The sequence below is a fragment of the Opisthorchis viverrini genome, assembly GCF_000715545.1.
Source record: "Opisthorchis viverrini unplaced genomic scaffold opera_v5_99, whole genome shotgun sequence".
NCBI lineage: Eukaryota > Metazoa > Platyhelminthes > Trematoda > Opisthorchiida > Opisthorchiidae > Opisthorchis > Opisthorchis viverrini.
The window spans coordinates 166437-179781 of NW_008751754.1; the positions used below are offsets into that span (position 1 = coordinate 166437).

At 43.1% G+C, this 13345-nt stretch overlaps 1 protein-coding gene across 1 annotated transcript in view; it reads left to right on the forward strand.

Moving 5' to 3' along the window:
* Window positions 1-13345, forward strand: part of T265_13739 (hypothetical protein) — a gene marked incomplete at both ends in the record, with an annotated part of 106726 nt that overhangs the window by 76507 nt on the left and 16874 nt on the right. Inside the window, 7 exons of the mRNA XM_009170273.1 lie at window positions 617-834; window positions 2934-3152; window positions 4119-4142; window positions 5178-5323; window positions 8622-8716; window positions 10927-11042; window positions 12728-12919. Coding sequence (XP_009168537.1) covers window positions 617-834; window positions 2934-3152; window positions 4119-4142; window positions 5178-5323; window positions 8622-8716; window positions 10927-11042; window positions 12728-12919 — 1010 coding nt within the window. The remainder of the gene's footprint in view (window positions 1-616; window positions 835-2933; window positions 3153-4118; window positions 4143-5177; window positions 5324-8621; window positions 8717-10926; window positions 11043-12727; window positions 12920-13345) is intronic.

Below are 13345 nucleotides of genomic sequence, written 5' to 3' on the forward strand. Positions count from 1 at the left end.
CGCTGAAAGTCTCGGCGTGCAGCGGCCAGGTTTCTGATCCATATAGTTACATGGAGCGCACAGACAATTGTTTGATGAGCTTTCGCTTGTTCTGGGTGAGTAGGACTCAACACGTTTCGCTTTATTCAGAGAAAACAATAAGGACAATGTTGCAAATGAAAATTTCAGTCAATCGTAAATTTTTTGTTTTGTCTCATGGAGTCAAGGTTCTCTCAGCTCGAAAACTAGGTGGCTTTGTCGGCGAACGGAGTTTACATTACGAAGAAAATGAATAAAAGACCTAATGCCTTTGCGAGTTTTTCTTGTAAATAGGTAGTTCTACGCCAAACGTTTACTACCGTAGCAACCGACTGCCTCCTCTTAGGATGAGCGTTTCCAAGTAATTTTGCCGAACTATCAAGGGGGACCCAGTAAGAATAAGATCCATTATCTAAAAATCTGTTAAACTGGAGAGAGACTGGGAGATAGTACATGCATGAAAGAGGTCACTGAACCGCAGTACAGCACGAGTCGGTCACTGTTTCAAACCACGCATCATCTAACAGGCAATTTTGACCGGATTCCTTGTTCCACATGACAAGATAGCGAATTTTTCGAACACTTTATCTCTTTCCAGATGTAAAGCGCATGTATTTCCAGGCCGGTGTGGAAAATCAGCCTACATTGTTCATATTTACCGATACACAAGTAGTGGAAGAATCATTTCTTGAAGATATCAACAACTTGCTCAGTTCTGGAGAAGTCCCCACTCTTTACAAACCGGATGAATTTGAAGAGGTGCGCCAGGCACTACTAGACACAGCCAAACAGGAGGGAGTCAGTGAATCAACCCAAGTGAGAAACCTCGCCATATGTTGTGCGACTATCCTTATACTATTATTCCATATTCCATTATCTAATCTACATTTAATACTACTGTATCCTCAAACACAAAAAAATCCACACACAGATGCCTTGAACGCTTCTAAGCACACGGTGGCTGTAGTTTGAGTTATGCTTCGCGGTAAAGTCTACGATCCAGGCGGGCAAGACAAGTTTTCTCTGCTCTGGATGTTGCTAACTTATCCTATCTGATGAATCTAACTGATCATACTGCATGACCAAGCGTGACGTAGTACATCGTTTTAAGGCACAAGCACCTGAATGAGTGGATGCGGACTATCCATGAGATAAGTAATGCAATTCCCTGAGCTAATCAAACAACTCAAAATTTTGAATGCTGATATGTTGGCCACAAAAGGCCAGTTAGGCGTACGAGGTACATAACGGTGCGATTCACTTCTACAGTGAAGGGTTTCAGGCGGCTAGTACTAAGGTGATCTGGAATGGGGCGGATGGAAACCGCCTGCTCAATTAACAGATTCAAATGAGACCGACAACTATATACATATTATCTAAGGGCATATCTGTTTCCAGACAATAAGCAATGAGTTCATCATAAACTGTAAGTAACAGGCAGATTGACCGTTTCCGGATTATTCAGAAAACGTGATGGGATATTGCCGCTACTAGGAAACTTTTGGCTAGTCCACGTGGGACCTAGAAAGCTTCCTTGATAAGATGTGTTAGAAGTTGGGTTATTCCCTGCCTGACACAGCTAGCTTGAACTACTATGATCGAAATTCTTAAGGCATTTGGAAGATTTAGAACCAAAGGCCTTAACAAGAGTCAGAAATATTCCGATCTCAGAAGATGGTACCATTCTGACCGACCACCAGCTAATGTTCACGGTGTTCAGTTTTATCTTGGCGTTTTGTAACCAAGTCTAAATCTAAGTTCGAAATCACGTCCTGCCTACTACACCTTGACATCTGTGACACGTAGGAAAAGGGGAAAAGTAAAACGATTGCTAACCAGAAGGTAGCACACCGTCGGCTTTTTTCAGTTACCTATTGGTCATGCCACAATGTCTGCTAATATGGACCCACCGTTACTTAGCCCAGTAGAAGCCTCTTTCGCCAAAGATATCGAGAAAAAAAAAGTTTTAACGGAGATTCAAAGAGGATTTCAGGACGTGAATATACGATAGGCCCAGTTAACATTCAGGTGAAATAGAGGAATGCTTCAAGTTTCGTAAATACTGCATTCAGAGGGCTGTCATTCCATACAAAGCGAGGACTTGGGAAGTTATCCAGTGGTCGCACCGTACGGCCTTAGTGAAACTGAAGAATGTCCTCCCCCAGGACGTATGCTTGTGAACTGTCTAAGATCCAATGCACAACGACTATTCGAGTAATTTATACCAGAATGGGACTAAACGTTCCAAATTAGGACGCCAAAAGCTAACCGAACGCACCATCAGTTAGTGTAGATGATCATCGGGTGCTAGTGCAATCACGGAACGCGGTGTGATATTTGAAAAAATGGAGGTCTTAGGGTGGGTATCTTATGCACACTATGATGACTGACTACTGAGGCTAGGATGTGATCAAAAGCAGAGATGTGGCAAGGTGGGGCTAGGGACAACAGAATAAACTGAGTTGACACGAAACGGTGAGTTTGGAACTTTGGACACCTTTCAATAAAATGACTGACTACTTAGTTACTAGAACTTCCTGCGTGCGAAGAGGACCGGCGTTGCATGTGACATGTAATATATGCAGACGGAACACACTATTCATAAAGTTGCTTAAAACTTTTCATTTAGTGCGCTCTGTCCGGACAGTGTACTGCAATATGTCGAATATAGTACCGACTGAAACATGAGTTGGCCTTTGTACAGTACATTCATTTGAGCAGTATCGTAAAAGAGGAATTCAGTTGGGTCTACCGTTACTACCAGGTTAGTTTGCATGGGAGTTTATTTTGCGAATGTGTACTCTATTCGGAAGTCTTGTGATGCGAGTAGCTTGGTCAGACATCTCAGTCGAGTTTAATTGACCCTGATGTTCCATTTGAGCCAAATATGTGCTTTTTATTCCTTTTCTTCACAGTCAATCTTTCAATTTTTCATTGAGCGTGTGCGGTCTAACCTACACATTGTGTTGTGTATGAGTCCGATCGGTGAGCCCTTCCGCAATCGGATGCGTATGTTCCCAGCCTTTGTCAACTGCACAACTATCGATTGGTTTAGTGAATGGCCACTGGAAGCACTGCTGGAGGTCGCGGAGAAGTACTTGAACGATGTGTCTCTTATCGTCAGTGAACCCGACGTAAGTGTGAACAGTATACCATTTCGGAACAGGACCAGTTCCCAGATAAAGTTCAGCTCCGTGCAGTTGAGGAGCTTTATTTCTCGTTTCCAAAGCAATCGCTAGAAGTGACTGGGTCATAAGTGACCGCTTTTGCTTGGCCGCACGTTCTGACAACATCTTGATAGTTTATCAGCAAAGCTGATAGATGGTCCCATCATATGAAGTAGAGTGTTGTGTTATTGTCCTACTTTACTGTTGGACCGTGAGGAGTAATGATAGCCGCATATCGGTTCTAGATTTCAGATTTTATATTTGTTTTCGGTTGGAAAATTCCGGGATTTTCTTTTTGGATTTGTAAGCAATTCAAATATTTTTCAGATGTTCATTGACCATCGTTCCTGTGTTAGACCTCTGGAGGTGCAAGAGAACATCATTCGATGGGGTATCCACATCAATATACAGTGGACAGTTGTTGAATTCGGTTATTCAAAACCAGCAATTCCGCTGGTCTATCGCGTGTTGAGTACTTCTATGGGAGAACACTCCAGCTGGTCTGATGCTCTGATACAAAGGTTGATACGTACCCAGAGATATGTCCTGCCACAGTCAGACTCCTTACACTTTTTCCCGTCCGTGGCTGTAGTACACAATTCCAACCTCTTATCTGCGTTATCATCTCGAGGACTATTGAACCAATTCGGTCAAACTTAGAATCTACAATGATGACAGGGCTTGTTGATTAGGTACACAAAGCAAGCTTATTTGAGTTTAATATGTCAGCAGTGACTTTCCTGTGCTGGTATTTCCGGGAGCATGATGACCAGACCAGGCCGACACTTTGGAAGGTATTCATGAAGGTAATGACAACCATATAGAGCAAGTTTGTTGGGATGTTCCTATCAACTCCGATATGACGTCCTGATATTTGCCAACTGGAACAACTACATCATCCCTGGCTGCTCTTTCTTTTTCCCATTACTTCAGCCTCAGATTCTGGTTAAGAGGGAGGTGAGTTTTTTGTTTGAAAGGATTCATCAGCAAGTCATCTTTTGTTTAGTTAAAGTTGGATGTTTTGTGTGATGTACACATGTAGCAGAAAACCAACCCATACCTTCTTTACTAATGACGCGGGTACCGTTGATTCGACCGGTTGGGAACGGCCATCCTATAGGAATGAACGTTTTAGGTTGTAAACCGGACCTTCTTCACAAAACGAAATCTATCCATTGATTCACTACTTTTATAGGAGAAATTGTAACTGTTGACGTTGGAACAAACTTTACCACGCTGTTGAGGCCAGAAAGGTAGAAAGTATGTAAAGATTTTGCAAGAGTTTCGTGCAGGTGGTCTAAAGTGGTCACTTGTGGGGGTGATTTTCATAGCGCAGGCACATTTGGTAGAGTTTTACTGTGTTTGGACATACGTTCCAGTCATCATTAAGTCGATGCAAAGCACACCCTACTACACGTACCGAGTCGTTTTCGGCGTAATCTTCAACTCAACATGGCGCCGCTTGCCACCAAGAGTCTCGCGAGTAATCCCTCTGTGCTTGCCCGCTACAACATAAGGATGAAATACCTCGTTTAGCTGGACTGTTCAGCGGAAGACCATTTTTTCAGGCGCATTTCAAATGCCTTTGAAATCCGCCTCAAAGAGTGTAAGACAATGGAAATGACCGTTTGTTGGTAGTTAAGCTACCCAACGTAGTTGCTAGCACAAGGTAAGTCTTGATGACAATTACGTTGTTGCTGCTAAGCTGCCTGATCACACGAGTGTAATTTCACCCGAACCTGGGTGTACTGGAAGTGGATGAGACTTCATGTTTGTTCGCGAGTACACAATGTTGGCATCTACCACAGACAAGAAACTTAGACTGATCTCCTATGCAGCTGGATTGATATAGTCGACAGAGTCAGTGGTATGCCTTGGGGTGGTAACCACACTAGAGTTTCAACGTCCCGCAAAGTAGATTTTTACATACCTCTTCCAGACAAATCGCTTTGAAGTTAACAAGCTTCCTTGTTCTTTCTCGTATTCTTCCAGAACAGACTACGTGCCAGCATCGTAAAGATATTTGCCAACATGCATCGTTCGGTGGCTGACATGGCATTATTGATGTTGGCTGAGTTGCGACGTCATGTCTATGTAACACCGACGAATTACCTGGAACTCGTAGCCGGATACAAAGTGTGAGTTACGTTTAATAAGCAGCCATATAGTTTGTCGCAACATACTCACTGGTTTTGCAACATCAATTAAACCCGTTAGATCTTATTTTCCAGCTACCCTAGTTTTACCAGGACTGCACACAATGTTACGCCTGAACAAGATAGGCACTTGTATGACCTGATTAGATCAGTTTATTCTGAAGTAGGAGGATCCCATTAAGGGGATCGATCATATCCCCAGTTTGTATGTAACAATTGAATGGCCCTTGTGTCAACTAGCTGGCCCAAGAAGATGGCTTTGTGAGAAATCCATTGCCTGTTTGTATGTTAAGTCATCCTTTTTTGTCTGAGTTCGTTCAAAAACAAGAGTCTCATACTAGAAAGTAAATACATGGCCGAGGCGTCTGTTATTTCGCCAGCGCTCAATAATTTGAGCAGACATTAAGGGTGTTATATGTCTTCTTGGGACCAATTTGCTGTCTGTTGGCGATTCATTGACTGTCTGGCGGATTTCTCGACTGATCAGTTGAACAGTCAAATGCCACTCACCAGATAAAAAACCACTTTACGTATGCTGTTTATTCGTTCGTATGTTCTCCGTAAATAGAAAGATGTCTCAGTGGTTAGGGCGAGATGGCTCCGTGGTCAGAGCGCAAATTTACTGACCGGAAGCTCCGTGCTTCGAACCTGACATCTGCATCTCGACTTCCTCTATCCAGGCTTGGGCAATCTGACAGTATCCCAGCCCTCGTGATCCCTTCGGGTGGCATGGCAGGGGTGCTACAGCTGAACGATATTATATATATGTATATATATATATATATCCGTTAATGTAGCTCAGGATAATGAAGTGATTTTGATGAAACACTAACCGTTTTTAGGCCGAGAATATGGACTTTTGAGACAACATGATGATGAGTAATACACCGACGGAGATTCCTAGCTAGAAGAAGCACATTTCTGAGCAATAGAAACGAAGAGCTCTGCGATTCTCTTATGCAGTCTCTTCGCCTCCCAGTATTTTGGTTTTAAACTTAAGTCAGACTGTTGCTGTCACCTACCACTCCAGAGGTTCAGAAAATCCTTTGTGCTGTCTAAAAGCGGTGCAGCTTCCACTAGTTAACAGGATCATTCGAAGTCGTGGAATACGCGTTTTCGGGAGCCCTGGCACTACCAGTTTGCTAGGATCATAGCAAAAGTGAGAAGACATCGATGAGCATGGATTTTTTTGATGTGTCCGATAACCACTCGAAATTTTGGAAAGTCTGCGCCTTTTGCTGTACAAATGTGACTAGTATCACTTGACTGAAATCAAAGTTATCAGCGATCGTTTTCTGGTTCCAGATGAGACATCGAAAACCTGACAGCCTCACATTACTTATGTGACGTTCTAGGCAAGAGCAGTCGTGCACTGAACAAGCGCGTGAATGTGGGTATCAGGAATCGAAACAACCTAACCCACAGGTTTGTATGCGACGACAGCCAACGTTCAGCATTCCCTCTTACCAGTGGTTAATACGACAGCAATCCTGTAGAAGAGAAGTTTCATATGGGTAGAGAAAATGTAACCAAGTTAGGAAGTTCGTCAACTGGAACGGGCTAGATTTACCTGAGACCATTTACGATGTAAACTTATGATTGAGTGGCCAGTACAAGCAGCAGTTTTCGATGTAACAGAGTTTGACCGTCTCCTACTAATGTAGAAAGAAATGATAGCATGAGCTAAGCGCGGCTTCATTGAAAAGCGACAACACTGCATACATATTGGTAGGTCTAAGCCTCATGCTATAAAAAGTAACACCATGATATTTAACGTCCTGTCACGTCACTCTTGAGACTCAATATTGTCTTCAACCGATGAAGATTGCTGGCAACAACATACCACGCGCGGTTATTCACAGACAGCCGAGGTCCATCAAGATGTTCAGGTTGAGGATGCTGGAAAACCAAAAGATCGGAGTAGATGCCAGTTTCTGTTGTCAGTATTTTTCAGAGAGCAGACAAAACCCATTAAAGATTTATTGCGTGGTAGCTTAATACCTAAGGAGAAGTTGAGGAATACTCTGTTAACCGAGATATGCATATAGGCCATCAACCACTGATATGCATGTGGAGATGGACTAGTCGTCCATACGCGGAGCAACTATCTACTGTACGCTTTGCCTACCACTACAATGTCGGGCCAGTGTGCAGTGTGCAAACTACGCTTCTTGGTTTTTGTTGAGGTAGTTCCGACATATGCTTCTATCAGTTGCATCGAAATCCAGGCTACTGTATACTGTCTAGTCGTGCCACCTAAAGGAAAACAACAAACCGACAAGACGTAAGAGGTAATGTCGACAATAGCATTATCGAGCTTGGTAATCCCATTACGAGCAACGGCGCAGTCTGAGTTCCACCTTCGAACGGAGTCGACAGTTCTTGATGCTCTAATGATGTGGTCTGTCATCTCGGTTGTTGCTTTTTCTAACATTCAGCCCCAAGTCGCCTTTTGGAATTACTCCTTGGTTTAAAACCAACTGTCCCGATGTTTTCAGCTGTGAGGAAATCTGGTTTGTTGAGTTCTCTGGTTCCTTCATACTGATGGTTTGTCAAGCTAATTTCATACCACGTCATTTGTTACAATGACCTAACCAATAGTCCGGTGGACCAAGTATTTGAAAGGCGTGTACGCGTAGCTGGCGGCATAGCGCAGGAGAGGAGGATGACTCGAGGCTCAAAGGCTCGGCTCAGGAGCGGGGCTAGTCAGGTTTTTTGTATAGCTAAACTCGTTCCGCATCGTTTCACATAGGCTTGTTAAGAAGGACAGTCACGCTTGATAATACTGGCGGGGTTTCGGTCTTGCATTGTGAATATGCTAGATGGAAAACCACAACTGGATGGCACGATAAGAAAGTGCACGGTGAACTTCGGTTGAATGATCAGCCGAATCATGTGTGAGTACACACGAAGGCTCATAGCCCCAAAGTATACATTGCCTGGTGTGGCCAGATAGCAACAGGCCTTAAGAGACTTGGCCGCATGAACTAAGCAGGTAAAAATGCCTTTAATCGTCATACCAGCGGCTAACCCTTTGCACCTCATCTCGCTGATTGCCAGTCCATTCCTATTTCTTTGTGAATAATGTAGATTGCAGTGGATCTGAACGTCGTGCTGAAGGACAGGCTTTATTTCCTTGCACAGTAAACAAAAATAATCGTTCTGATGGAAAGCATGGCCGTTTGGAAGAAGGAACTGTATTTTATGTTGAAAACCTGTGTACCTGGTTCACTGTTTCATTCATGTCAATGACAAAATATTGCATGACGCTTCCTTTCAGACTGCTGTATCAGAAACGCCAAGAACTGAGTGACAAAGCGAACAAGTTAGCAAACGGGTTAGGAAAGATTGATGAAACACGAGAGAAAGTCGAAGGTTAGTTGTCACCAAAGATGCTTGAATTCAGTGCTGTGGATGGCCTCGATAGAAAGCACTTACCGAACATCCAAATGATAGTACCATTTTCTTTATCCGGGATTCCCCTGTGGATTTTCTCTTAACTTTCCATGATTTTCAGCCGACTCAACTAGATGCTAGTATTTGAAATTTTGCAGCACGTAATATCTTGAAGCATCGGTCGACTCTTTGGACATTATTGACAGGTCATTCGAAAGATTCCGAAAACCTAACATTTCCTCTCGTTTTAAAAGCCTCAGGGACTAGAAGATGAAACTGAGTTTTTGTTAAACTCTTAAAAGACCCCTCATAAGGATGAATAGAGCTAGGCTTTACTGTGTGTAGCTGAATTAATGAAGTTTGTTAAGGCAGTGGAGATTAATCTGACAGTAGTTTTGTAATCTGCTAATGAATACGTCCATGAGAATCACTCATTAGGCGCGCAGTAGTGAATTTGGATTTATGAAGGAAACTTCACTGTGATGGCGCATGGTACTTTTTCAAATGTTGTGAACTGATTGGAGGCATGAGATCAACTAAATTCAGTTGGGCATGGATTACTGAACCAATGGTAACATAGATTGCCGCTGTCACAAAGTCCCTTGTGACTTCGTCACTTCACTTAGTGCTGCGTACGTAGGGTGACCGGATGAAGCTTTTGACTTCAAGAGGATGTGTGATAGCGAAATAGACAAGATACTTCGGTTCCTCATCACTATGGTATCACCCAACGCTTTCCGAAAGTGAAGGTAAACGTGCGTGATGCTAGAACACGGTCTAGCTTGAGACACAGCACCAGACTAAACCTGTGAACCAATTTGAGGTAACCACAATGACAAACAAGAATTCATTCACATCAACCCACGAGAAGCATTTTCATTTCATGAACTATGAAATTTTGCAGTGTTCCATCAGGAGTGCTTGCATTTGCTTAGTTTGTGAAGTAGTGTGAACTCGGCGGTGAAGCATCGGTGTTGAACACTGATGTCATGCTGTCGATGATGATGATGATGAGTGTGAACTCTTCCCAGTGGGCTTGTGGCTGGGTCGATGTTGTTCTGTGTTGTATCCACACCATTTTTTTCGCCTGGCTTGCACTTGAATAATACTCCACTATTTCCTTCACCTCAAAGTTGTTTTTGTAATACAGTAATTTGGCCGCACATGATGCGTACAGTTGTAGTATCACCCGTGCCCCAATTCGCTTAGCCTTTCGAGTGATCCTAGATAGGGAGTAGTGTAATGTGGCCCAACATGTCCATTAGTGAATTCCTGTTTTGCTGACAAGGTTTTTGGCATAAAGTTCAAGGTTTGTAAGTCTGCCAGGTATACCCAGTTTGTGCTCGCATGGCCACACTCCACAAGCTGTGACTTTGGTTGCCTGAATGCTATGCAGTTCTTCTCTCTGATAAAAAGCACTCACTAATCATCAAAAGGTTTCCAGCTCGTTTATATAACCTCCAGGGAGTCATATAGTACCATACATATACATATGTATACATAATCCAGGAATGAATACAAATCAGTCAGTAAGAGAGACATACTTAGGCCCACTTCATAATGTTTCAATGCCTCGGTACTTAGGATGGGTCATAATTGTGTCGCTTTCAGCAGCTGCTTCCCAGGCCACGGAAAGTCGACACATTCATTCGAGAATATAGTCTTTATGAAGCAGAAAACAGTTTCGGACGGCGTTCTTTTTGTTACAGTTTTTAACGGAATAATCAGTCATAAAGTAGCTGAATAAACAGTGTCTTTATTCCAATGTGACTGCCTGAATAACACGTGGGTCAAGTAGTTGCAATCTATTACTATAGCTGGTTTTTGGAAACAACCATTTTCTAAATTACAGAGCAAAGCAGAATGAGGACCGCAATTATCCACCAACACAAAGGCTTGATGGATTAATTTGCGGGCCAAATGTTTTATTTTCTTTTAACTTTTTAAGTATAGATGTGTTTTTCACCCGAGAATTTTGGCTCGCTTCACAGGCGATGGTCTAAAATGTATTGTTCTTGAAACAGCACGGATCTTCACACAGCTTCAAGATCAGGGGCATGAACCCTGAGATACAACTGAAAAACATGTGTAAAAGCTCGTGGGTGATGGATGGTGAAGGTAATGCTATCATGATGATGTATTCTACTTGTTCAATAAAATCTTGACTCATGGTTCTCCGACTTTTCCAGTCATGTCAGTCGAGCTGGAGGATGCCCGCAAAAAGGTGGCGGCCTTCCAAAAGGAATGCGATGATTACCTGGTCATTATTGTGCAACAGAAGAGGGAAGCGGATGAACAGGCTAAGGTTGGTGCATGTGGGTGATGTGGAATCAGTGGCTCTATAAATCTAGAAGAGTTCCGATAGAAAACAAAATTAGAGAGTTCATGTTCAGTTAGGTTCCGTTTATTTACGCAACGGCTAAACTCCTGCAAAACACACTCGGGACCTTCGGGCTGGTTGGTTGCACTTCGAAGAGGTTGCCCTGTGCCTTTATTTCCCATCAGAACTATACAGTCATTTGGAAGTTAACAAGAGAGGATCAGAGAAAGTCAGTTCATGGTCATATCGGGCCTTATATCTTGAAAGAAGCTCTGGATACCGGATTCCATTCAGGTTAATAGTTAATCTCTAGAGAGGATTACAAATGATGCGGCCAGGCAGCACCTCTGAACGGAAGCGCTTTTGTTGATGAGCCTTTCAGGATCTGAGCACACCTTAACCGCATCTGACTCAATGCCATTGCACTTTTCATCCACATTTTACTCGACCATACAGAGGTGTCGTATGCATTTACACAGATCTACATCGAAATACATGGGACGCAATTAACGTGCGGGAAAGACAATAGGACTGACAAACCATTTCCATGTTTTTGATAGGGATTTAGTCGAAATTCTACACAGGTAGTGGCATTTCTACAGGAGCGGCCTTCAAATTTGCTAACAGACCATTACACAAAATTACTTCATAAGCAACTGCTTCAAGAATAAATAAACCCGTAGCGTATGCTTGCATCACTATTATCATTGGAACTCCTCTCCTGACAAAGTCTATCCTCATTACATCTTTACAACACATTTTTAGGCATTCATTACAGCCGAAAAGCAGTGTTTTACCCCATAAAAGTGAGATTCAGCGGCCTATTTACAAACCTTGTGCCACAGTTGTGCTGTTATGAAAAAACACCAATAGTCCGTGGAAGGTAGGCAACATATGCTTGTCGTGGTCCAATACAAACCGATATTGCGCAGTTTCGAAGCACCAGAAGACGGGAACTAGGTACACTAAAACAGTATGCTATCAAAAAGCGGTATCAGAGGGTGCGACGAAACCCTGAAACCATGTGGATCTGCGTCCCGATTGGTCATCCAAATCAGTATAGCTCATCCAGATAATAAAATAGAGAGTCTTACCACTGATGGTCATTTGATTCGGGAGTCCAATGAGCCTTTGCATACAAGTGCGTCGCAACGCAAGGATGTGAAGGATATGGCGAACAAAGTAGAATCGTGACCTAAGAACAGTCCTGGTATCACCTCTAGCCTACCGATGTATGGTGATCAAGGAAGTTCTTCGTGCTAAGGTAAGAATCTTAGTCTGCCGATAAATAGTGCAGTTTATCTGACTGCACCTAATCGTAGTTGGGTGTCTTTCGCAAACCCACACCATTGTTGAACAGTGCGTGCATTCAAAGTTCCGTTAAAAATGGAGTTATGAGAATTATTGTGGAAGTGTGCAATGGTTTTAGAGGCTTTTCTGTTTACAAATTGATTTTGGCCAAAATGACGACATCGTTGTTTCATTGTGACTGAAATGAATATCTCGCTTATGATATTCGAATGGTTGTTGCCAAATTCACAAGCAGCATCTTACAGGGGAAAAGCACACAGAAGGTTTCATCTTCACTTCTATAAACTCAGAGTAGCCAATGCGAGAGAGCTTTTCACTTCAATCTGGCTTACACATTTCGACCTCCATGTTTTCTTCAGGCTGTGATACAAACTCAGGAAAAGATTAAAGTGGACGAGGTCAAGTGTATGCACATGGCCGAGTTGGCGATGGCAGACTTGGCCCAAGCAATGCCCGCACTGGAAGCAGCCATGCAGGCTCTGGAAGCACTCAATAAGAAGGATATCACAGAAATAAAGTCCTACGGAAAGCCTCCATTCTTAGTGCAGAAAGTGAGTTCTGATTTTAACCTTGCGATCCAGTCGAGATCACCCATGCCTACGTACTCTGGACAATTTGAAAGGATCTTTCCTTCGACCCTAAAGCGGCGAATGTATCCCACAGGTATCTCACTTGAACATTGCTTGCAAGTAACGCTGGGCTATATTGAGTTCCTTCGGTAGCTTCTTCGTAACCAGCTGCAGTATACCACCTACAGCAGGGACCGTGAATACTTTTAGCACTCGAGCCATGCCTGTGACAGTTTCTACCGGGTACAACCCATGCCCTATTTAGACTACTAGAGCTATTGTCAAAAGCTCCCCCCATGGGGGGTTCGGTCCCGAGTTAGTGTAGTACTTGATAGCATCATGGAACAAAGTTGGGAATGATGACACCAGTCCTGAAATCTGTTAAAGAATAATACAGCAATATTCAGA